The sequence below is a fragment of the Medicago truncatula genome, chromosome 8 (genome assembly GCF_003473485.1).
Source record: "Medicago truncatula cultivar Jemalong A17 chromosome 8, MtrunA17r5.0-ANR, whole genome shotgun sequence".
Taxonomy (NCBI): Eukaryota; Viridiplantae; Streptophyta; class Magnoliopsida; order Fabales; family Fabaceae; genus Medicago; species Medicago truncatula.
Genome location: NC_053049.1, coordinates 18182699 through 18205662, shown reverse-complemented (window position 1 = coordinate 18205662; position 22964 = coordinate 18182699). Strand labels below are relative to the sequence as shown.

General features: G+C 34.0%; 2 protein-coding genes across 2 annotated transcripts; both read right to left on the bottom strand.

The window, feature by feature from the left end:
* Window positions 1-7100: 7100 nt before the first annotated feature.
* On the bottom strand, window positions 7101-9582 carry LOC120577416 (digestive organ expansion factor). The gene is made up of 7 exons (XM_039828770.1): window positions 9547-9582; window positions 9019-9048; window positions 8821-8918; window positions 8415-8517; window positions 8177-8239; window positions 7666-7737; window positions 7101-7214 (listed from the first exon to the last, which is right to left on the bottom strand). Exons 3-7 carry the CDS (start codon window positions 8907-8909, stop codon window positions 7137-7139), a joined length of 405 nt encoding a protein of 134 aa, XP_039684704.1. The 5' UTR covers window positions 8910-8918; window positions 9019-9048; window positions 9547-9582; the 3' UTR covers window positions 7101-7136.
* A 1289-nt stretch (window positions 9583-10871) lies between these two features.
* Window positions 10872-21035, bottom strand: LOC25502655 (U3 small nucleolar RNA-associated protein 25). The gene is made up of 17 exons (XM_024771751.2): window positions 20856-21035; window positions 20698-20762; window positions 20533-20587; window positions 20245-20386; window positions 19672-19813; window positions 19332-19429; window positions 19139-19255; window positions 18899-18976; window positions 17540-17712; window positions 16917-16989; window positions 14634-14675; window positions 14477-14515; window positions 14292-14377; window positions 13002-13066; window positions 12322-12365; window positions 11958-12017; window positions 10872-11038 (listed from the first exon to the last, which is right to left on the bottom strand). Exons 1-17 carry the CDS (start codon window positions 20927-20929, stop codon window positions 11000-11002), a joined length of 1392 nt encoding a protein of 463 aa, XP_024627519.2. The 5' UTR covers window positions 20930-21035; the 3' UTR covers window positions 10872-10999.
* Between the last annotated feature and the right edge of the window lie 1929 nt (window positions 21036-22964).

Sequence of the window (22964 nt, the reverse complement as noted above, 5' to 3'; positions counted from 1 at the left end):
CACTGCAAATAAAAATAAAATAATTTGCTCACTAATAACATAATTTTGAATTCCAAATTATTTCATAAAAAATGTATTGATCAAGTGGTTCCAGAGTATATTTTAAATAGGTGGGAGCACCCAGGTTTGATTCCCAGGGGTGATAATTTTAATTTTTAATAGTACTCTCTTTTACCAACCTCATAGTAATACATAATAAATAAAACCAGTAGGTAGTCAAAGAAAACCACACCCACACTCCCTGCACACAATTAAAGGCAGCTAGGCAGTATCTTCCACATCAAAACAGCCGCTACAACATGAGAAAGGAGGAGAAAGCAGTTGCAGGCCTTCAACAAAACAGAACCAGATCTGGCAGGGAACGCCCCAAGGCTGGCACAAGGCGAAGCAGACTAAGAATCCCCAAACAAGTTTTACAACAGACCGCACAGAGAGCAAACTCCACATGGTGGGTTAACCGTCGAAAGGAATACTAGGTAAAACTTTCATATAGAATGAAAACGTGTTTAATAATTGATGCGATCTGACTTCTCTCTAACTATCTCTGCAGAATTGAACAACATCTAATGAGCTAGCCAATTTCCACTACAATATGAAACAAGCAAGCGCATCTCTAACAACAAGAGCTTCAGCTAACAAGGTTAAAGGGGTAACAAACACACAAGCTGAACGTTCAACTACTATCCCAAGGTAATTTCTAACCATAACTCTAAAGCTTGTTGAAACTTGAGATTTTTTTTGCTGGATTTGTAGGTGTGTACGATGTTTAAGCGTGTGTTATAATTCTGAGCAACCATAGGATTAGTCTCCAAAGAATAAACATAGTTAGCTCCCGTGATAAGATCTTGAGTGTTATGGATAAACATAGTTAGCTCCCGGATGTCTTGGGACGTCATGTATAAAGGCAAACTGCCACTTAACTCACTTAGGTAAACGACGGTACACCCTCTCCTTCCCGCACATAAGTCATCCCGAGTAAGTGACAATAAGCTGAAAATGACGTATCTCTGTGATTATCATATGTAGACCATCTCACATCATCCACCTCTAAGCGATCCAAGAGTAGGCGGTAATGGTGCACAACTTTATGCCCTCTGCTAGTAAGCCATCTCCCCGCACATGGTCTGTCCGGCTTCCACTTTAGGTTTTTATTCCTTGAGTACGGACCTAACAAATGCTCCAAAATCCATTTCTGCAACAAATAAATAATACACAAAAATAAATATTCGAGTTAAATATTAAATAAATATAATACATTATAAAAACTTCACAAAATTATTTAAATAAAATCCTAAATAAATGTAGTCGAACTTAGGAAAAAATCTAACATGATGATAAAAATTATAAAATAAATTCATAAATAAATGACGATAAATATTAAATTTATACCATAAGAAGGGTCACACAATCAGCCATCATCTTGTTATTCAGACGAACATAATCATCAAGATACCCATAAAGGTAAGCTAAGGTCATCCCTCCCCATGACCACTTCCCAATCGCATGCAAGTCTGCCATACAGTCAAGATATATTAAGTTGATGTGTCTGTTCGTTTTGTTAGTGAACAACGCACTACCGACGAGATATAGAAGAAAAATCCTCACACACCAACTCCTCCTCATATCTCTCTCCAGCATCTCCTCCCTCAACTGTGGGTGCTCTAGCCTCTGTCAGGCGCTCCTCATAAAGCCGCTTCAGTGTGGGATAACTAATATGAGCACCATACTCAGTCTTTGCCTCAGCACGAGCAGCAACATCTGACATGGCCAACAACCTAGTCATCAAAGTAATCTCATGGTCCCGATCCACTACCGCGTCATGGTCCAGCATGCGGCCCTGAATAGGAAGGTAGAGGAGATTATACACATCGTCCAAATTGATCGTCATCTCCCCCACAGGTAGATGAAAACTACTGGTCTCCGTGTGCCACCTCTCGCACAGAGCACGTACCATGGCATGGGTCACACTCGAATACCCGGTGCATAACAAATCATGTAAGCCAGACGCCTCCACAGGATCCCAAAACCACCTCAAATCCTTCTCCGGCTTAGAAAGTTGCCTCACCTTTCTCCATGCATTTATACACTTATACTCCCCATCATACCACATCTCAAAATCAAATGAATCAAGACATTGTCACTACAAATTTTAAAGAATTTAAACATTTACACTAATTTTTTTTAAGAATTTAAATAAACAATTACATTATGGTGGTTCACGCAAAGAGGGGTCGCCATGGGCCTCGCGTAGTCGGACAACAATAGCGTGGTCTCAAGACCTCCAGGAAAGGGAGGCCCTATAACAGGGCATGGCGGTATCAACGGAGCACGACGACATCGCCGAGGCTCCAGCTCAGGCACAATATCATCTGCCTCAACATCATCGTCCTCTCCCACCTCCCCATCCTCTGTCTCCTCCTACGGTTGATAAACATAGCCTCCTCCTCCATCCGATCATATCCCTCAAATCCCCCCCGCATACCCAGCATACTCATGCACCTGTGTCAGATCAACCACTTGGGAAGAGTAATCCATCTGTTACTATGAGCTCTCTACACCTTGTCTCGCGTCCCTACGCTTTCGAGTCTTTGGAACATACGGGTTTTGCTCGACCCGCTCCCTCCGAGCGCTTGCGGTAGTCGCCTGTTTACCCTTGCGCATCCTGGCCTCTATAATAAGTTGTTGCTGCTCATCCTCCTCCCTAGACATATCCGTGCATATACAAAATAAAATAAAAAACCTAAATAAATGGATGTACAATATATTTAGACATTTCCTAAAAACTATATACTTTAATGGTAAAACAACCTAAAGCATGGAACATATTTACATATGTTAAATGGAGACCATATATCATACTAACTTATTTAAATGGAGTACAGTAGAAACTCTTTAAATTAATACTCGGTAAATTAATAAACTCTCTAAAATAATAAATTTGTCCGGTCCCGACTTGGGCCAGTGTAAAAAATTGAATAATTCGATAAAATAATAAGATAATAATTTTTTGGGAGATCCCTTTATAATTTTCGGTCCCAAGAAAATCATAAATTAGTAATTCATAGAAACTGAAAAAAAAAAATATTACACTTTGTTGAAATATGATTCAATAGTTGTTTGTTTTCCTTTAAAGTTCAAGTTTGTTTGGAGCTCATCTCTAACTTTTCTTATTGCATCCAATAGCTGAGGTGTTGTATTTTTGTATTGTATCATAAAGTTGTGAAGAGTGTTCGACGCCATAAGTGCTTCCTTTCGCGTAACAGGCTCCAAAGACACCGTATCATCTTCGTCGTCATCCTCTGCATTGTTCTCAATGATAGTACGCACAATATCTTCTAAACTCTGAACCTCCGAACATGCTTCATTTTCACCTAGGTAGTTCATTAGATTTTCGATATCCATCTTATTACGATAGCCACATTGATTGATCATAGTCTGGAGGTCTTGAGTTTCTTCATCAAAAGTGGATTCATCCAAATTTCCTACAACGTCACTAGCTGAACGAATTTTATAGTGTCGGAAGCAATTCGCTATTGTTTCTTTTCGAACATCTATCGTCCAAGCTGGGATTGCCAAATTGATAGCATCAAGGACATTTATCTTCCCTGGATCAAATTGTCCCACCTCATAACCTTCCAATATTTTGCGGTAAAACCTTCTACGGTAATGCATCTTGAAAGCTCTTATTATCCCAGCATCGCAAGGTTGAATCTTTGATGTCATGTTGGGTGGCAAGAAGAACAACTCAACGTTTCTTAGCCCTTCAATATTTCTTGGATGTGCTGGACAATTATCCACCACAAGTAGAACTCTTCTACCATGCATCATTTGGTCAAATGAACGAACATATTCATCAAAAAGCACACTAGTCATCCATGCTTTTTTGTTAGCTCGATACTGACAATCCAAGCTATTCATGTTGACATTCTTGAAGCAACGAGGCTTTGCATATTTCCCAATAATCCATAGAGGGATTTTTTCAGAGCCATCTTCATTGCAACAAATAACTACCGTCAGCCTTTCTTTATCTTGTTTTCTTCCTTCAAGTTGTTTTGTTGCCAGTGAATGATCAGCTTGTAGCCTATAAAACAACCCAGTTTCATCCATATTGAAAACATCTTTCATAGGGAACTGATCAATTTTCTCTCGAATCGATACCAATTTCTGCTCCATGTCTTGTACATCAACAGACCCACTCTCGCCAAAACGACGAAATGACTTTATGCCATGTCGGTGCTTGAATTTCCCAAGCCATCCTGTAGAGAAGTTAAAATCTGAATCATCATGAGGGTACAAGAGTTTCATTGTATCTCTTGCCTTCTGCAAAATTAATTCTCCTGTGATATTCACACGTTCTTGATGCTGTAGAAACCACTCATAAACAACCTTCTCCATGTCAGGATATTTTGCTGGTTTGTGTCTTTTGATCTCCGCTCTTCCCTTTTCTATTTCAGCAGAGAGATAGTCATTTGACCGCTTAAGTGTGTTTGATATTGTTCCTTGACTAACTTTCAACTGAAATTTTCCCTCAAGCCATCTCTGCAAGTCTTTTTGTGTGCTTTCAGGATTATCTCTCTTGTACTCGCACAACTCCTTACGTATTTGATCTGACATAGTTGATTTTGCAACACCTTTTAGATGAAAAGCCATCTCGTGAGTGAGATATGGTTTGAATACTTTTAACACATTCATGTAATTTATATATGCCAAACTTGCTTAAGAATACATTGAACATTTCACTTGTTTACATTTACTATACACTTCAAAAGTCAAAAATTATATTTTCAATGGATATAAATACAATATTTATTAATTTACATTGAGTCTCAAGATTTGGTGCAACGTAATTCTAAGAGACATAGACTAATTTGCCTTTTTGTTTGGTATGTACAGTATAATTACTTAAAAACTCTTTAAATTAATAATTATTAATTTATCGATAAATTAATAACTCTCTAAATTAATAAATTTCTCCGGTCCCAACATTATTAATTTATAGAGTTTCTACTGTATAAGATTAAGATTAAATGGATTCTATAAGCCGATTCCATATTTACATATTTACATAGTACTAACTATTTTAGCAAGAGAGTTAGTACCTACAAACGAAATAGGAATTGAATTTAATTAACACTCACATATACATTATAAAGTTTAACCAATTTGCACAAAAATAACACAAAAAAGTAAGAATATCTCTCTTAGGCATTTCATCAAACACCTTAAGTACATTTTAAATTAGGAGCATAATTAGTGTTATTTGAACATCTAAACAACTACATTGTACCTAAACCTACTCTAGACAACAATGTCAGAATAAACAATCCATTACAACATCAAATTCTATAATAATTTGCAATTTTTAAACCTAACCTCAACACTAACATTTTGCTAAAATTATGAAAATACAACCCTAAACAACCTACATTGCATGTAAATAGGAAGAAAGGTACTTATTTGTGATTTACTTGAAGCAAATTAGATGATTTTCGTGCAAATGAAGGTTTGGGTAAATTTGGATTAAAATTGGAGTCAAACTTGCATGTGTTCTGTAGCTAGAAATTGGAGTTTCTGCATTCTTAAGATACACTTCGCAACGGCAGTTAACTACCGCTGAGGTCAGTGACAGTTAACTGTTGCCGGTTTACCCAACGGTAATTAACTACCGCCGGGGTATTTTGCGTTTTTCCATGTGTTATTAAGAAGATTTGAATGTCAAAACAACAATTTTCCAAATTTTTTTCTACCGTCCATATTATACGGAACCAAAATCTATCCATAAACATGCTCGTGCGAATCCCATGCTAGAACATGCAGAAAAATTAAAAAAGTGTTGCAATTACAATGTCTGATAACATATTCAAGTCCAAAATTTAGATTTCATTTGCAAATTTAGAATTACAGGGAAAGAAACGTTGTTCTCTTCTAATTGAAGGTTGCCTTATACTGATGTCAAGAAATACCACAAGCATATTTAAATAATTATCGAGAAATTTAGTTTATCGAATTCTTGAATGCTTTCAAGTACTCCCGTTGTCCTTAGCTATAAGCATCTATCACATATTTCACTCTTATATATTAAAAAAAGTTGATAATGTAATGTGCCTATTTTATATATAGATGCATCTAAAATATCCTTTGTATATTATTCCAAGACACTTTGTAGTGTTAATTATTAACTAACAAATAAATGAACTCAATTTAATCCCAACAAAAACTAATACTACCTCCGTCCATAAATATAAGACTCTTTTGTGAAAAACACATGAATTAAGAAAGTTGATATTAAGAAAGTTGATTATTGTATTAATTTTGTTGACAATTGCTATTGTTTTAAAAATTTACCCTTTAGGAGAGGGTTTGTTAATGTTTCCAAAGTATTTATTACACATTGAAAAAAAAAATATGCAGCATAAAAAGGGGTATATTGATGAAGAAATAATCAATGTACTTTGAAATTTGAAAATGATCTTATAAAAAAGACAAAAAAATACGCAAAAGTTTTATAATCAAGGATAGTACTAAAACTAATCTATGATATTTTCATACTAAAGACAAATTAAGCCCTCTATTATAACGAGTCAAAGTCATTAACTAATTTGTCAAATATATAAAAATGTAGTGATTAATTTGAGTTTTATTTTTGCAAACACTAAATTGGCCACTAGAGAATTGTACAAGACAAAATTGATTCTTTACCTAATAATTTAAAGAGGAACATATTCAAGGACGGAAGTAGTACTCGAGAGATCCGAACTCCTATGAATTGATTTCGCATTTCATTTCACAACAATGATAAACTCCCAAAAATAAATACTTCATTTCACGCATTCTCTCAATGTCATCTAACGCTCCGCTTGCGTATTAAACAACTCCCGGTGACGCCACACAGAAAAAGTGGTCACCACCAAACAACTCCCAATGTATTATGAGTTACCCTGGCAAATCTATCGTTACATAAAACTGAATAAACCAAGGTGAATAACAAAAATAAAACCAAGGGAAAAGTAATCCTCCATGATTATTGTTCTGCAAGAGTAAGTATCAATTCATTCTTCAAGTTCAAGCCTCTTCAGAAAAACCAAATTGACTTACTCTCATCGATATCTTTTTCAAGAAACTTTTGGTAGTTCAATCTATTTGATAAATTCAGTAATAGTCTCATCAGAAAACAATAAGAAGTTCGCCAGCTCAGTTCCAACAATTCCTAGCAGCTACATTGTAGTCCCAAAATGAAAAGAAAATAATAGCTAAAGTCAAAAATAATGAGCGAAGAAAATAACATTTACAATATAAATTTAATTAACAAGCACTGTAAAAGAAAACTACCATCCAACAATGTAGGCAGTCGTGTCAACAATATAGGGGTAAGAAAATAAATAAATAAAGGATGGACAAAATACCAAATCAATAGTGTATGTTTGGATGAGCAATGGGCTTACAATACAATGAAACCGTGATTTTGTTGAAACTACAAAGTGTAATTTTGGTCAAAATCACTGGATCACCGTGATTATACCAATCCCACTGCAAATCCAAACATGCACATTTATCTCTCTTTAGAATCCATCACCTTCTGATTCAAATATTAATACAAAGCCCCATACACTACATTCCACCAATTAGCATAATGTTAAAGGGACATCAAAGAGAGCTTGGCATTACCCGATACTTGTCTAAACGCGAAAAAAGGGCTGTGCACGCCATGTTTTCAGACTTAGCAAGCATTTTAAGAATCTGGAAATGGAAACAAGGGATGTCAGAGAAAAGAATAAGACTTGAGATTTTATAATTTATTTTCACTTCGTGTCATTCATAAGGCTACAGAAACAGAATAAAAAGAATAACAAAGTGCTCTTTGGTTGTGATTTATTAGAGTAAACGAATGAATTTGATTGGGCTATAATTTCAAAACTATCAGCCATGAAATTTATCCTCTAAAACTTTTATATGACAGAATTTTCGTCCTAGCTTTCTCTTGGGTCTTTGCACACCCTTTTTAATTTTGGGTTTTTCATGATTGGACATGCAAAAGAACAAGATTACTCTTTTGAAACATTTTTATTCACTCTGATTTTATTGTTAGCTCAGGAGGATTCCTACTAGCTACAGTTGTTTTATACTCATAAGTGAATTATTGCGAGAGAGACATATACCACTTTATTTACACGCCTACCTCAAAGTAAAACTCCTTTCTCTCTGGGAGTGAATACATGATTAGATAGTTAACTCCATCAATCTGCCATGAAGAAATAAACAAAATTTGTCAATTTTGCATATTGTAGAGTAAGATGAAAGTAAGAGCCTACAAGAATAATTTAAAAACTACCAAAACATACACCATTATTAAATACTAAAGAAATTAACTATAGGAAAGAAAGGGAGTGAAAAGAAATTATTTCACTGTACACAACCTGGTATCTGTTGTCGAAGTGGGATTTCTCCGTGTAAAGCATTATTTTAATTTTCCGTTCAGAGAACTGACGACGTGCACTTGAAAAATCCAGCTCTGCATCCCTAAATTAAAAATACCCACACATAAATTACACTTGAGTAATTTAAAATGAATAGCTTGTATATATTACAATGCGGTATCCAAAACATATACAAGAGAGAATCTCTCATGAAAGGAAAATAAGGAAAATAAGGAAACCTAATCAACCATCAACATAATTAATAGAGAATAATCAACAATTACAATGGAGCATGAGAGTTACATTTCAAGAACTTGCAAATATGCTATATGAAGTTATGATGAAATAAAAGTCACACTGGAAAAATTAGAGCTGTAATGGCACAATAATAGAAATGGCTCCTTACTCATCTCCAACCAGATAGACGGAGGCCCTCTCCGAACGCAAAAATTCGAGGATTTTAATAGATTCGGAGTGAGAACTGGTGAATATCATGATCCCTCCCTGTATCAAGGATTTCATTAAAAAGAAATAAAAAAGTGTGTAAATTTAGATTAGCAGTGGCATTCATGCTAGAAAAAAATTAAGTTTATTAAAAACTTACCTTATCAGAATCTTTTATTCTAGGGAAAATCTGCAAGAATGATTCACATATTATCTCAGTAGAATTGGATGATGTGTCATAAATTTTATCTAACAAGCATATAATGATCAATCATTCATACCTTCTGAGTTCTGAACCATTGCTTATGTCTAACAATTTGATTTACATATGGGAAATGTTAACCGGTGCCCCCGGGGCACTGGTTAAGGAATTAGAAAAGGAAATATTGTTTTGGAATATTGTCATTTTCAATGCAAATCATGTCTTTTCTTTCTTCCCTCAAAAAAAAAATGTCTTTTCTTTCTATTTTTAGTTTCTTAACCAGTGGGGGCACTAGTTAACAAGACCCTTTACATATTAGCACTCTTACGGATTCAGTTTAAAATGTTGCAAAATTATGTCTATTTGCTTCAGACTTAAACCAAATTACTCGACAAGGACTGCAATGTGATAGAAAAAACGAATGGACAGCTAAAATTACTTGAACTCGACACACAATTTTCAAAACTACTATTCCATAGTACATACCCTTTCAACAAAATAATCATGGCGGGCAACATCAACATCAACATCATCAACATCAACATCATCAACATCAACATCAACATCAACATCATCTGCTCGTAATTTTTTAGTAAACCGTACAAAAACCTACAAGATTTAAAATATAGAAAAAGTACTAGTTGAATAGAATAAAGAGTAAGGAAGAAATCTAGAGATATATTTGAATAAATATTGATAAAAACAGGATATAGAGAAATGAAAAGCATGAACTCGAATGATGAAGAAAATTTAACAAAGAAGGAACATCAGTATATTAAACAACTTAATGATGAAAATAATAGCATAACTATATGACACGGTATACAAAAAACAGTAATTTTCCAGCTATAAAGACTTTGTGAGCATCATTGACAAACCCCGTAATGAACAGAAGACAAATAATCATAAACAATACGCAATAATTTAAAAGTTGTGCAATTTAACAGAATGAATCTTTTATTGTTAAGCTTAGGTCTTCCATGAAATAGGCATTGATACTCTAATGTGCAAGCAACACCATAATAGATAGTTTATGTTGATTTTTTTTTAAGGAAGATAGTTTATGTTGATTTTTTTTTTAAGGAAGATAGTTTATGTTGATGAACAATAAATACAAAGGGATACTTTCGCAATTCTGAAATTATTTTATGCCCCTAATTGTATTGAAATCTCAATAATTACTCCATATCCATAATCATTCCCCAAACCCGCTCCCGGCTGTAATAAAGGAAAAAAAACCTATCCAAGCATCATAAACCTATGCCCCACCCACCTCCATTTGACTGTGGTTGCTGACCGAATTCGCTTCCTTCTAATATGAAATATCTACCGTGTATCTAGTAGAACTCCAGTTCATCACAATAGCATAAAAGCACAAAATGCAAATTAGAAATATGAGAAAGCATACCTGTAAAGTTTCATAGAACCACTGGGGTACATCAAAGTTACGTATGACATTCCACTGCAAATAACAATTAAAAACAGATTACATGAAGATGTAAAAAGCAGAAACATGATTACTTTGATCAGTATAATTGATTCAAAACCATACACTTCATTGCAACATTCTGTGTCCTTGTGGTGTTGTATATATAAGAATAATAGAATACAAAAAAGCAGGAAAGAAGTTTGAGATTTTGATATAGTGAGAACTTCTCAGCCATGATATATCTCTAATTATTCTGGATTGAATGAATTTATTCAGGGCTTATAAAGACTTTGTGAAAATCCTCAACAGACCCCGTAATGAACAGAAGACAAATAAATCATGCATGTCATAAACAATACACAATAATTTAAGTTATGTGCAGTTTAACAGATAATTGTCTTTGGTATTTATTAAGTACAAGGTACAAGCTTTTTAGGGAATAAAAGAAATTGTTTTTGTGTTATCTGAAAACATCAAAATATAAAATAGTTATCCAAGGACCAAACTCCTTCAGCTAAACATCCTTGTCCTTACATCTGCTTTATCCATCTGGAAAAAGAAAAAAAAATACGGGGTCAGAATATATCTCAGTGAATTACTTATACTAAATCATATGGGTCTAAACCCAGAACAGAAGTATATATCACTATAATGCTGATGTGCACGCCCACACACACGCACACGCACACACACACACACACACACATATATATATATAAGGCAACATTATCTTAATCAAATTTTACTACACATTCCTCCGACTGTGAGCTTTGCCTACTGGTAGAGTAAACTACTACCGGTAACTGCTCACAATAGTTATTAATAATTTAACTCATAACAGCCAGATGTATCTCTTGCACCTAGTACTCTTCACCATATAACATGATTTCATTCTTTCAATCATCACAGAATGAATAATTATATCTTGTCGAAATAATCTTTATATTTTAGTGAGTTGACCGATAATGATACGAGAGGTCTAAAGGCCATAATCACACCGATTCTGTATTAATCTTGAATATATCTTAACCGATTTTGTGGGTTTTTTCCATGAGAATCGGTTCATGAAGACAATAGCGGTATAATTTATTTTTGACTTTCACGAAATCCTCACCTCTTAAGCAGAATAATTTATTTGTGACTTTCAAGAAATCCTCACCTCCTAAGCTAACTTCTTGGGTTGAGTTAGGCCTAAAGCCATTAATGACCATTTTTTAAAATGTACTATCAAGTAAGTAATAATACAACATTGAATATTGAATATCATTTTACATATCACAATTCACAAAAGATCCAAGGAAATTGAGGAGCAATAGTATTGCCTATGAGATTAACCAAATGCACCTAGATCTAATTTGCTTCCTTCCAGATAAATGCCTACCATGCATCTAATGCAACTTCACCTCATCATAATAGCATCAAATGCATATTACTTTCACAAATAGCAGGAAATTTGGAGAAAGCATACCTCCCAAAGTTTAGAGAACCATTCATTTACACCTTTATACTCAGACATCAGCCTCATCATCTGCAAACGACAATTAAAAAGACTGATCACAGTAAGATGTAAAAGGCAGAAACATGATTATTTTGATCGTTATAATCGGTTCAAAACCATACACTACATTGCAAAATTCTATGCATAACGAGCCATATCAACTATGCCCTCGTGGAGTTATATATTAGAATAAAAGAATACAAAGAGTAGGAAAAAATTGAGAGATTTTGATGTAGTGAGAACTTCTCAGCCATGACACATCTCTAATCATCCTGGATTGAAAACCTTGAACCCATGAATATATATAAAAAGTTCAACCAAATATGCTACATACCTTCCCTTCATAATTAGAACTCCTATTGAACGACTCGAGTATATCTACAAGAAGGAAATGTGAGGGGTTATAATATGTTGGGCAACATATTAGAACACCAATAAAATTATTGTTTCGATAATGCAAGTAAAACAGGACTCAATAGCAAAACTAGTAATAGATCAGTTGACATATAACTTGGTTAAATAATCCACAGGTTAGCCAACAATCACCCCTCAAAGTTGTGATTTTGTAATCAAAAGTGAAGACGTACAATAAAAAGAAGGGTCTTGCTAACCAATGCCCTCAGGTTACTTTCGATTGAGTAATGATCACACAACTTTTTCATGAAAACTTACTTGTTTTGGATGCTTAACCAATGCCCTGGGGGCACTGGTTAGCATAAAAAAGAAAAGGTTTTTCCTAGCCAAACAGGCCCAAAAATTTCAACTTTTAATAACTGCAAATAAACTAATCTCAAATGGATGAAACCCAGTCTCACAAAAGGCACGACGAATCACCATGTGTAATTAATAAAGCATGCTAACATTTTCCACATTTATTAAAAAGTATAAATGAAGAATGGGAAGACCCATGTCAGGTCAACAAATTACATAGTGCTTTCTCTAAAGAAGGAAAAAAACATGAAAAATGTGAATTGTTTTATGAAATATTTGGCTACAAGAAGGAATGTTCATCACCTTTATTTGAATAAGAACCCAGAATCATTGTTTGTCTGTAAAATTGGGCCTCTTCTTCAAGATACCTAAACAAGGTATGATAAATTGCATATCTCAATATTTATTTTAGGTCAAACTTCTGGTGCAGATAAAACAGAATTGTATATTTCACTTCAGAACCCATCACCTCCAACAATCTTAGTGTATCATGCATTGCATGCAACATATAAACAATGTGTTGAAGTTACACATTTTTTATAAAACAAAAAAAAAAAAACTATAAAAAGAAAAAAAAAAGCAGAAGAGTAAGAAGAAGTAAGATTATGGTGTACTATGATAGATAATAAATTTGATACACGAGACTAAACACTTATTTAAATTGATAGGGATACAAGACTACTGATCCTAAGTAAATAGGTAAATCAAGAAACAAATCATGAGAATAATATTAATACTAATCCTAGGAGATAAACTAAGATACTCTAACATAATACCAAACATATTATGAGATATTTCATATATCATAACATAATGAATTAAAATAAAAGAAGGATATTCCTTCCTGCGACGTCCAACTAAATAGAAATCATAGAGACTATAAATGGCATGCATGGCAGCTCTTTTTTACCAACTCGGCTTTAGCCTAAATATAATTTTATTCACTTTAAACTCAACTGCTTTCTTTTCACCCATACTGCATATTAGCTTTCCTGTTTGCAGACCTCAAACTGACTCAGTGTACAGATTTTTCGAATTTGCACACACCTACACAAGTGCCTGAGTGGAAGCCTTCTTGTCTCTCAGGAAGAAATAATAGCGACATAACACTCAAATAGTGTTTGTTTGATTTCTGGAATGTGTTCCAACACAGTTCTAACAAAAGCAAAAAAAATAAATAACTTGTGGACTGGACATCTGAGCACTTAGTATGCGAACACAAACGCGATATAGTGTTTAAAGTCATTCATCCCGCTATATCATTTTGAAGGGCCGGCCCTTATTTGGGATTGATATACACTTATTCTAACACTTTTATTTTATTTTCTGTGTAGAGGAACATCTTATCCTCCTCCACCCATATTTTCACTTATCTTAACTTGATTGTTTTAACTATAAGATGATTTATTTTGTTTTGAAAATATAAAAAAAATAAAAAATAAAACAAATGGTCTCACTATTTTAGTAAGCGACAATAATTAGTTTCATATTGATCAATGGAAAACAAGCATACAAATTTCATATTGATCAATGAAGGATTGGGAAACACAAAAATAACTAGTTTCAACGAAGAAAAGCCAAAATGGAATATACCATGGTCTAATGCGCATTGTTGCATTGGGCAGCTCATCGGGCACACGGTTTAACTGTTGAATAATGGTATTAACATGAGACCAATCCTGACAAGTTTCAACAATAATGAGAAACACAATTCATAGCGTCGTTCAAATCATGGGTAAAGTCAATTTGTTGCAATAATTTAAACATATAATACAAACCTGCATTGCTATTATATCTGCGTGATCAATAATGAGAATCTGGTTAAAAGACATACACTCTGTCAACTATATACGGTATGAACATATACAGGGTATGTGCCTATCTAGATAGAAATATAAAGTAGTATGACATAATAATTAAGAGTAGGGCAATCACCTCTATGGAAGACAGAATATCTACATTTCCCACATCAATTTCCTAACATTCAAACCAATCTGATGTTAGCTTATATAAGTAATACATTAAACAAAATGTTCAACAAATTTGCACAAGCTTGAGAGGATTATTAATAAAAAAACAAAAACAATTTGAATTCATACCGAGGAACAAAATATACGACAAAGTTATAGTTGAGATATTTCTATTGTAGATAGGATATTTTGGATCTGATTTGAGATTGATTTTATCCCTATAACCAAGGGATTTGATAGAACAATTGATTCATGTAGTCAATATAGGCCCCAAAGTGCTACATGAAACCGCATTGCATTGAAGTTTTGAGTAGCGCTACCAATAGCGGTTGGATAGCGCTACGGTGAAGCTGAAGTAAAATTCTGAACTTTTTGGTCATTTTGCGGCTTTCCAGCATCCCATTTTGCAACTATCCAGGAGGCCTTTCTTCGACTTTGTGGCAGCCATCCTCACCTTGGAGATAGTGGTTCCATTAAAGCAGTCACTTTAATTTATTTTAAAGGTTTAGATATTATAATCCTTGCAGGTTAAAATTTATTTGCTCAAATATTGAATTTGAATATTGGCAGCAGTGAACATTGATTATCAGTTATGAATGCCTTCGATGTTGTGTATTCTTCAATGTTATATATGGTATAAGTTTCTTCTATTGTTTTCTAAGATATTTTTGTACGATTTGCTTGTTTCACATAAATAAAAGGATGATGAAGAGAGAACAGAGATGAGATTTATTCCCAGATCATCGTCATCGTATTTATTCCCAGATCTCTAATCAGTCTTTCACTTCTTCCCCTTCTTCATTTTGACTGTAAGAAAAGGACGAAGAAGAGAGAACAGAGAACAGTGATGAGATTTTTTGTTGTTGTAAGATGAGATTTTACACGGAGCAAAACGCACCCGCTTTGACTGCTTTGTCCAAACGCGACGCTCGGGAGCGCTGCGTACCGTTATGGCTAATTTGGCCGCTCCGCGCCGCGATAGCGCCGGTAGCGGCCGCTATTGACAACAGAGCATACTGCTATCCACTAAATAGCTAATAAATAAACGGATACATCAATTTTATTGCCATGTTGCGCCAGATGCATGTCCAAAAGTATCCTATATTTTGCAGTGCACACCAGTAAGAGGTAACATCTTGTCTTGCACTGTTTTTCCAGCGCAACGCTCTGTCATCTTCCTTGTCACCTCTTCGCCACTCTGTTTAAACAATGCAACCTTGTGTGTTTTTTCCAGCGCAAGTCGCTTCAACTTGCACTCCTTAACCATTGTGATTAGATTTTTTTTCCGGTGCAAGCCTCATCAAGATGTCAACTGCATTGCTCCTGCTCTGTTTTTCGGACCCATAAACAAACGAAACCCAAAGAACTTTTCTCTTGTGTCAAGGAAATTGAGCAGCAATGCCCTTTTCATGTTGTTTGCCTTGTGTGGGTTACCTACAAAGTACTCATTGATTCGTGATCAGATTTAGGGTTCTCCCACTACACCCACTTTCCACTTTGCATGGGTCTATATTGTAGTGCGATCAGAAAAACCACCTGATGTAGATGTGTATCATGCACCTGGTGACTCCTATGCCTTGGTCTCTTACAGTGGTAACCAATGTTGATCTCTCAAATAAGCAAGTTCTGTCCTAAGTGTGACTATTGCCAGCTCGACCACAGTATTGACAAGTGATTTGACCTACACATTCGTATTTTTTCCTAATCGAATCAACTGTCACGCTACATTCCCTTTTGCTTTGTTCATTTGGGGTCTGAGTTGTAGTATGTCTATTCTAGGGTCCAACCACCCAAATATTGTCCCGATTGTTGATGATTATTCTTAAAGTACTTGGTTACTTTGTAATGAAAAATTTCTTTGAAGTTCTAGCTATCTTCAACTCTTTATTGAGAAAACATCAATTTGGTGTTCCAATCTACACTTTACATGGTGATAATGCTTGTGATTTTGTCAAAATTCAAAACTTTTTGGCTTCTCATAACACTCATTATCAAACACCTTTTGCTCATGACCCTCGACAAAATGGGGTAGCTGAACCTAAAATAGAGACCCTATTGAAACGACTCAAACATTTTTTCTCCATAGAACTTTTCCTCACCCTCTAACTTTAGTACACAATAAGCTACACCATGTGTATATACACGAGATAAAACAGAAGCTAGAAAGAGCAAAAATGGATCTACATAGTCAAATATGAACTGAAGAAACTAAAATAAATTCAAAAGGTAAAGAAAAAAAACAGCTTACATCAACCAAACGACATGGTGAAGCAATAATGAAATCGGAAGAAAATAAATCATCTGACAGCTTGATGGTAGTCCTGCAAGGAACAAAGCACAAAACTTGTATTAAAAATAACATGATAAAAAAACATAAGATGGGAATTCTTGAATCGGCTAGAGTAAGTAAACAAACTCGACAGAACAACTTTTTTTTTCTTTCTAATTTCACTTTTAATTAAAGAAAATTCGTCTTGGTTTCCTATTGTTTCGTGTTTTCAAATATTTGTGTAGAAAATAACAAAAACAATATTTTATTTTTTAAACAAATAGGCGTTGAGATTTTGCACACAATAGTGCCCCAAGGCTGTGTTGTAAATAAGTGACAGTAAATAGTAATATTTTGTAAGTTATAAAATTAAAACTTACCAAAACTAGTTATTAATGTATATCAGTCCATGATATAATTTAGAAAACGAACTACGCTTTCCCCATCATTGTCATCCATTAACCAGTTGAAAAAAATAACCACAAATAACAATGATAATGACTATAACTACAGATGTTGATGGAGGGCTTCTACAAGCTTTCACAATGTCTTGGAGTACGAAAGAGAATAAACAATACTGATCACTATAGGAGTGTATTTACCCGGTGAATTGTATGCCAGTTATAAATTTCTCATCACTATTGCCTTTGAAAAGCAACTTAAAGTCCTCCGGTTTAGGGTCTTCATTATCAGGCTCTTGTCCCTTTTCCTTGCTATCTTTCTGTTCTTCACCTCCATATTTATCAGAAAATAACTTGAGACTCTCCTCATCGACCTAAGAAAAGAAACACAAATATCACAAAGGACCACTATAATATTTTATCTTGATGTAATACAATAAGATGGATAATGTTAATAAGCAGTACTTTCAATAATGAATCAATGACCACATAAGCAGACAGTTCCATGCAATCGTTTGAGACTATTAAGTTTTAAATGAAGGTTGAACATAAACATCTATTGCTGGTCTTAGACTTTACACTAGATGCAATTTGAAATGCATTAGAATATGCGTTGGTGTTAGAAGATGTGAGCACAGCCATAAAGTCCAATTAGAATATGGTAAAACTGTGTATCCCCTTGTGATTTAGAAACTACACACAAAGTCTATTAGAAAGGGAGCCAGTAGCGAGTGTTCTTGTAGTCGGGGACCTACCAAATGCACACACACACTAACCTGATGCAAAATCACATTAAAAACAATAAATGATATCATAGAAACATCCCTCAACAGAAGAGGGAAACAAAGGATAGACCTCTTTTTATTCATGAAAAGGTCAGCAGTAGAAATCTGTGGACTGCACATTCCTGCTCAAGATCAACATACTAATGTTTTGAACAAATCTTTCTTTCCTACGCAATACTAGAATTGTGATCCAAGACCAAGTTGACTGGCTTCAAGACAACTTTCCACCACCACCACCCTTTTGATCTTTTATGCGGGTGGATATTAGAGTATAACGCAGTGAAGTGGTTAGCTCTACATTGGTCTCAGATATTCACTACTTCTAGAAAATTCAATAGTGAATCAGCCATCGTTTTTTCTTTTAGAAGGATAAATGTCAGTGTTATGTTGTTAGTCAACCGTATATCCCCACATTGTGTGTCAATTATTTGATACTAGAACTGTTAATAAGAATATAAGTAATTCTAATTATCTTGCAACGATTCAATAGGTAGCATTATTTTGTAACACCAACAAGCAGGGGAAATTATTTTGTAACCCAAGAGATGCACAAATAAGGATAACAGACTGAATTTATAGCATTACAATCTAACCAGTATATATACCATTTCATTACAAAACATTTTACGCGAAAGGTCAGCCAAATGCTCAGCTTAAGGGTTGAGGCAACACCTCAGTCCAGAACCAGCATTAATATTATGTTCATGTTCAATAATCCAATGCACAGTTATCTTACAACGTTGGAAATAAACAAAATAATAGAACACTGGCGTACCTCGGCTGAAGGTGTAAGTTTTATAAGGCTCATTACAACATCGTACATAATGCTTGCAAATGGTAACAAAATTAAAACCTGTTTCACGCAGCAGAAAAATATATATGTTAAGTATGCTTCACGTTTCGTAACTAAAACTTCGACATAAGAGTTCATTTCAATGGAATATCAAGTGAAAAATTCAATTATAATAGAAAAGCATTCATCACAAGGAAACGGTTAAGACAGCAGATCCATAACCTTAGGACGAGTAAAACCTTGATCTTGGAATCTCTCACTATCAACATCCGCTCCAAGCTCAGCAATTTTGGCATCATTCTTATCAATACAGTCTCTAGTTCTAAAGACATGATTGAGCTGTGCAAAATAGTTATTAAATAATTATGTAAACAGTCCCCAGATTTTATATAGAATGAAATGGAATTTTGCTTACAGCATGCACTATATATGCACCCATGATATCTACATCTTCACTGCCTTCTAGATAGAATGGTGTCTTGTTAGCAAAAAGGATATCCCGGTAGGTGCTGCCTGGAACCAAACGTCAATGCCCATATAAGGATTACAAAAATCAAATTTAAAACTTAAAAATTATGTTGTATATAAATGTGTAGATGCCTGAATCCCCAATAATGGTGGACAACCAAAAAAATAATGCAAAAACTGAAGCATCCACTCAACTTATTGAATCTTGCTATAATAATAAATAGCACTAGACAAATAATATTTCAATAACTTGATTATTCATGCATTATGATTTCAAATCAACATACATTGGTCGAAAAACCAAACTTGTTGAGTTGAAATGGACTCCCCATGCTCGCTATATAAGCCTCCATATTCCTGGTTGACTTCCCCCCAATGGAGCATTAATTCTTCCGTCAGACTAGGATGATTGAACAGGTTAACAAAAGCCTAGAAGAAAAAACAGGAGAGAATGTAATATGTACTTAGAGCACAATAAGCCGGTGTAAGATTATGATTTTTCTTTGATGCGTAAAATATTGAATAACAAAATTTCAACAAAGCCAAGAAGTGCAGAATGTTAATAGCTGGGAAAATTAAAAACAAAAATCAGCAGCCAAATCCTTTTTCCCACTAGGTGGACAAGAGAAAAATTAACATTAAAGGAAAGATTATTCCATAAAAAGATGCTTATTCTATTTGAAACAAACCACTACATAGTTTATTTTGACTACAAGGACAACTAATAAAAGTCTCCAAAAAGACAGTAAACAACATATTCTTGGCTCAATTTATTAAATCTATTAGCCTATGAAAAAATGACCAGAATGTAATTAAATAGTCAACAATGTAAGACTTTAAATCTTTAATAAATCTATTACCTTGGATGTTATAAGTTTGTCCTTTGAACCATCATCATTTGCTATAGTCGAGGATAAATTGTCTTTATTCAAGTTAATCTGCATGCCTCTATCTCCCGTATCTTCATCAGATAATTTATGCTGCAAATGTAAATCAAATTTGCTGCATGGAAGAGACAAAAACCAATGTCAGATTAAGCAAGCTAAAAGAAATAGTATTATGATGAAGTAGAGAAGGTTTGTTGGAGGATGATTAAGCTTATAGGAGCATCTTAGTGGGGGAAAAAAATATATTTAAAGTTAACAAACCTCAAAGGCTTAGAATCATCCACAACATTGCTTATAGGAGCATCTTTGTCAATCACTACAAGCAGTAAAAAATAACGAATCATGCCAAAAGAAATAACCCTTTTCCCAGTAGGCGAGATCATATAATGAACCTGATCTTAAAAACATATTTAACTTTAAAGAAACCTTGTGGCTTCAACAAATTATCAGTTTGTATCTCTTCATCCTTCCTTCTAACTTCTTTCCTTTTTCTGAAAAGAAGGGCATAGCAAGCAATGTAAATTTCAAAATAAAGTTTTATGACATAAAATCAATTAAACAAACTAGTAAATCAGCAATGTTACCGTTTCTTGTTCGGAATAGCCATGGAAAACCTACGAGACTTGGATCGAAAAAAAAAATGTCGAGGCTTCGTCATAGTGCTAGAGTTTGTATTGAAGCAGTGAGGTGAGAGTGAAAGGAAAATGGAGAGAGTGAACAGATAAGAAACTCTTTTGAAATTATAATCGCCACCTCACGATTAAACCCTTTCCACCGCAATTTTCTTGAAGCTGCAATTGTAATGTGAACTTTGAAAATACCAAACACAGGAAATGAAAAACCCTTTCTTTCTTTAATCAAACACCCTTTCTTTTTTAGTAATTAAGAAAAAAAAAAAAAAAAAAAACCTTTCTTTCTTTTTGCGTGAAAAGGGAATTTTCATTTTATTTCTTTTCTTTGTTGTAGAGCATTTTGGTCATGTGTAAAGTCACAATAATCGCATTCAAACTTTCTAAATAGTTCTAATTATTCACTTGACGATAAAATAATGTTTCAATAATTACAATAAAGAGTATGGACACCCGTGTAGAGTACGGGCTAAAATTCCGTCAAATTTGAAGAGAAAATATTGCGATGTAGCAAATGTCAATTGAAGTTCAATATTGGATGAAACAGTGTAGGTTGAACATTAAAAGAGTGAGAAACTCATATGCTTAACCCTTAAAATTTTGGATGAAAATGTACTTTGAGAAATTTACGATACATATAAAAGTCTAAGAAGACCTCTCAAAATAATATAAACAAAAAAAAAAATTAAATAAAATTGTTGGGAAAATTTTGTTTTGACTGACCAAAGGATTTGTTACCCTATTATATTCATGTGCAAATGTCTACAACAGCACACCCAGCAAAAGTGGTCGCGCGCAGCTCTGCTCCTGATTTTTAGGAACAACCTGACGATTTCTCACTCTCTCTCTCACGCCAATACCACAACACAACCCTTTTTTCTATCTCAAATATTCACTTTCTTTTTTCATCTCTCTTTCACCAAGTAAAAACAAAAACACTGATTCACTTAATATGGCTCTTTTGTTATAGCGCGCACAAACACTACCGACCACTACTACTGAGTACTGACACACGCACACTTTCTAATCAACAACAATCCTTTGGAATTTTTGCCTTGGTGTATGATATGAGATTATTATGTGGTTTAGGTTGTAGTCCAACATTCCTTTACCGGTTAGAGATTGAAAAATCATCTTTAAAGAGGATTTCTCATATCATGATGAATCTTAGGTGGTAAGCTGAGGCAAACAAAAGTTGGAATATTCATTTTACAGTTGTGATAGGAATGAAATTTGATTATTAAATCAATGGGGTTGATTTAGCGGAAGATTTTAGATTTATATTTTGTGGTAAACTAAGATTTTCATTGCACAAAATTTTTAGCAAATGGACAAAAAACTTCATCACAAAAATTGACATTCATAATTAACAAGTATCATTCATTCTTTTTTTTTTTTTTATTGAAAACAAGTGAGTATAATTAATGAATGTGACGAAAAAATGAATGAAGTATAATTTTCTTAATAAATCAATGAAATGAAAACAAAAATTTCAATCAATACAATACAATTCACGTATATAGTACTAAAAGGTTTTGAATCCAAAAATGGAAACAAAAATTGAGCAGAATCAAGTTCAAGAACAAACACGGAATCAAATAAATAATTCCACATTTGTGCAACTCTGAAAAGAAAGAAAGAAAAAAACACAAACTGCACAAGCATTAAATGCTCTGAAAAAAATAAAATCAATGATGAAAATGAAGATGAAAATTGAGAATTGCTTTCACACTTTCTGTGTATAACCGATTGTATAGTTCTTCAAATAAATTATATGACAATGCTGGTATAAATATAATATTAGGAATAATTTTTCATATCTTCTCGTTTCTCCCCAAAAAAATTGATTATTAGCAATACCGTTGAGGGAAGAAAAAAAAAATGGTGTTTAAATTTACCTGAGAAAATGAAAAAAGATGTGTGAAAAAATTGGTGTACGATTACGACTATTTTCTTCTCTCTCGTGTTTCAAAGTTGGTCGTAGAAACATGCAAACTTCATCAAATTGCCTCACTCACAAGTCACAGCAACATACATAAATAACTAATAAAATTGTGACACGTA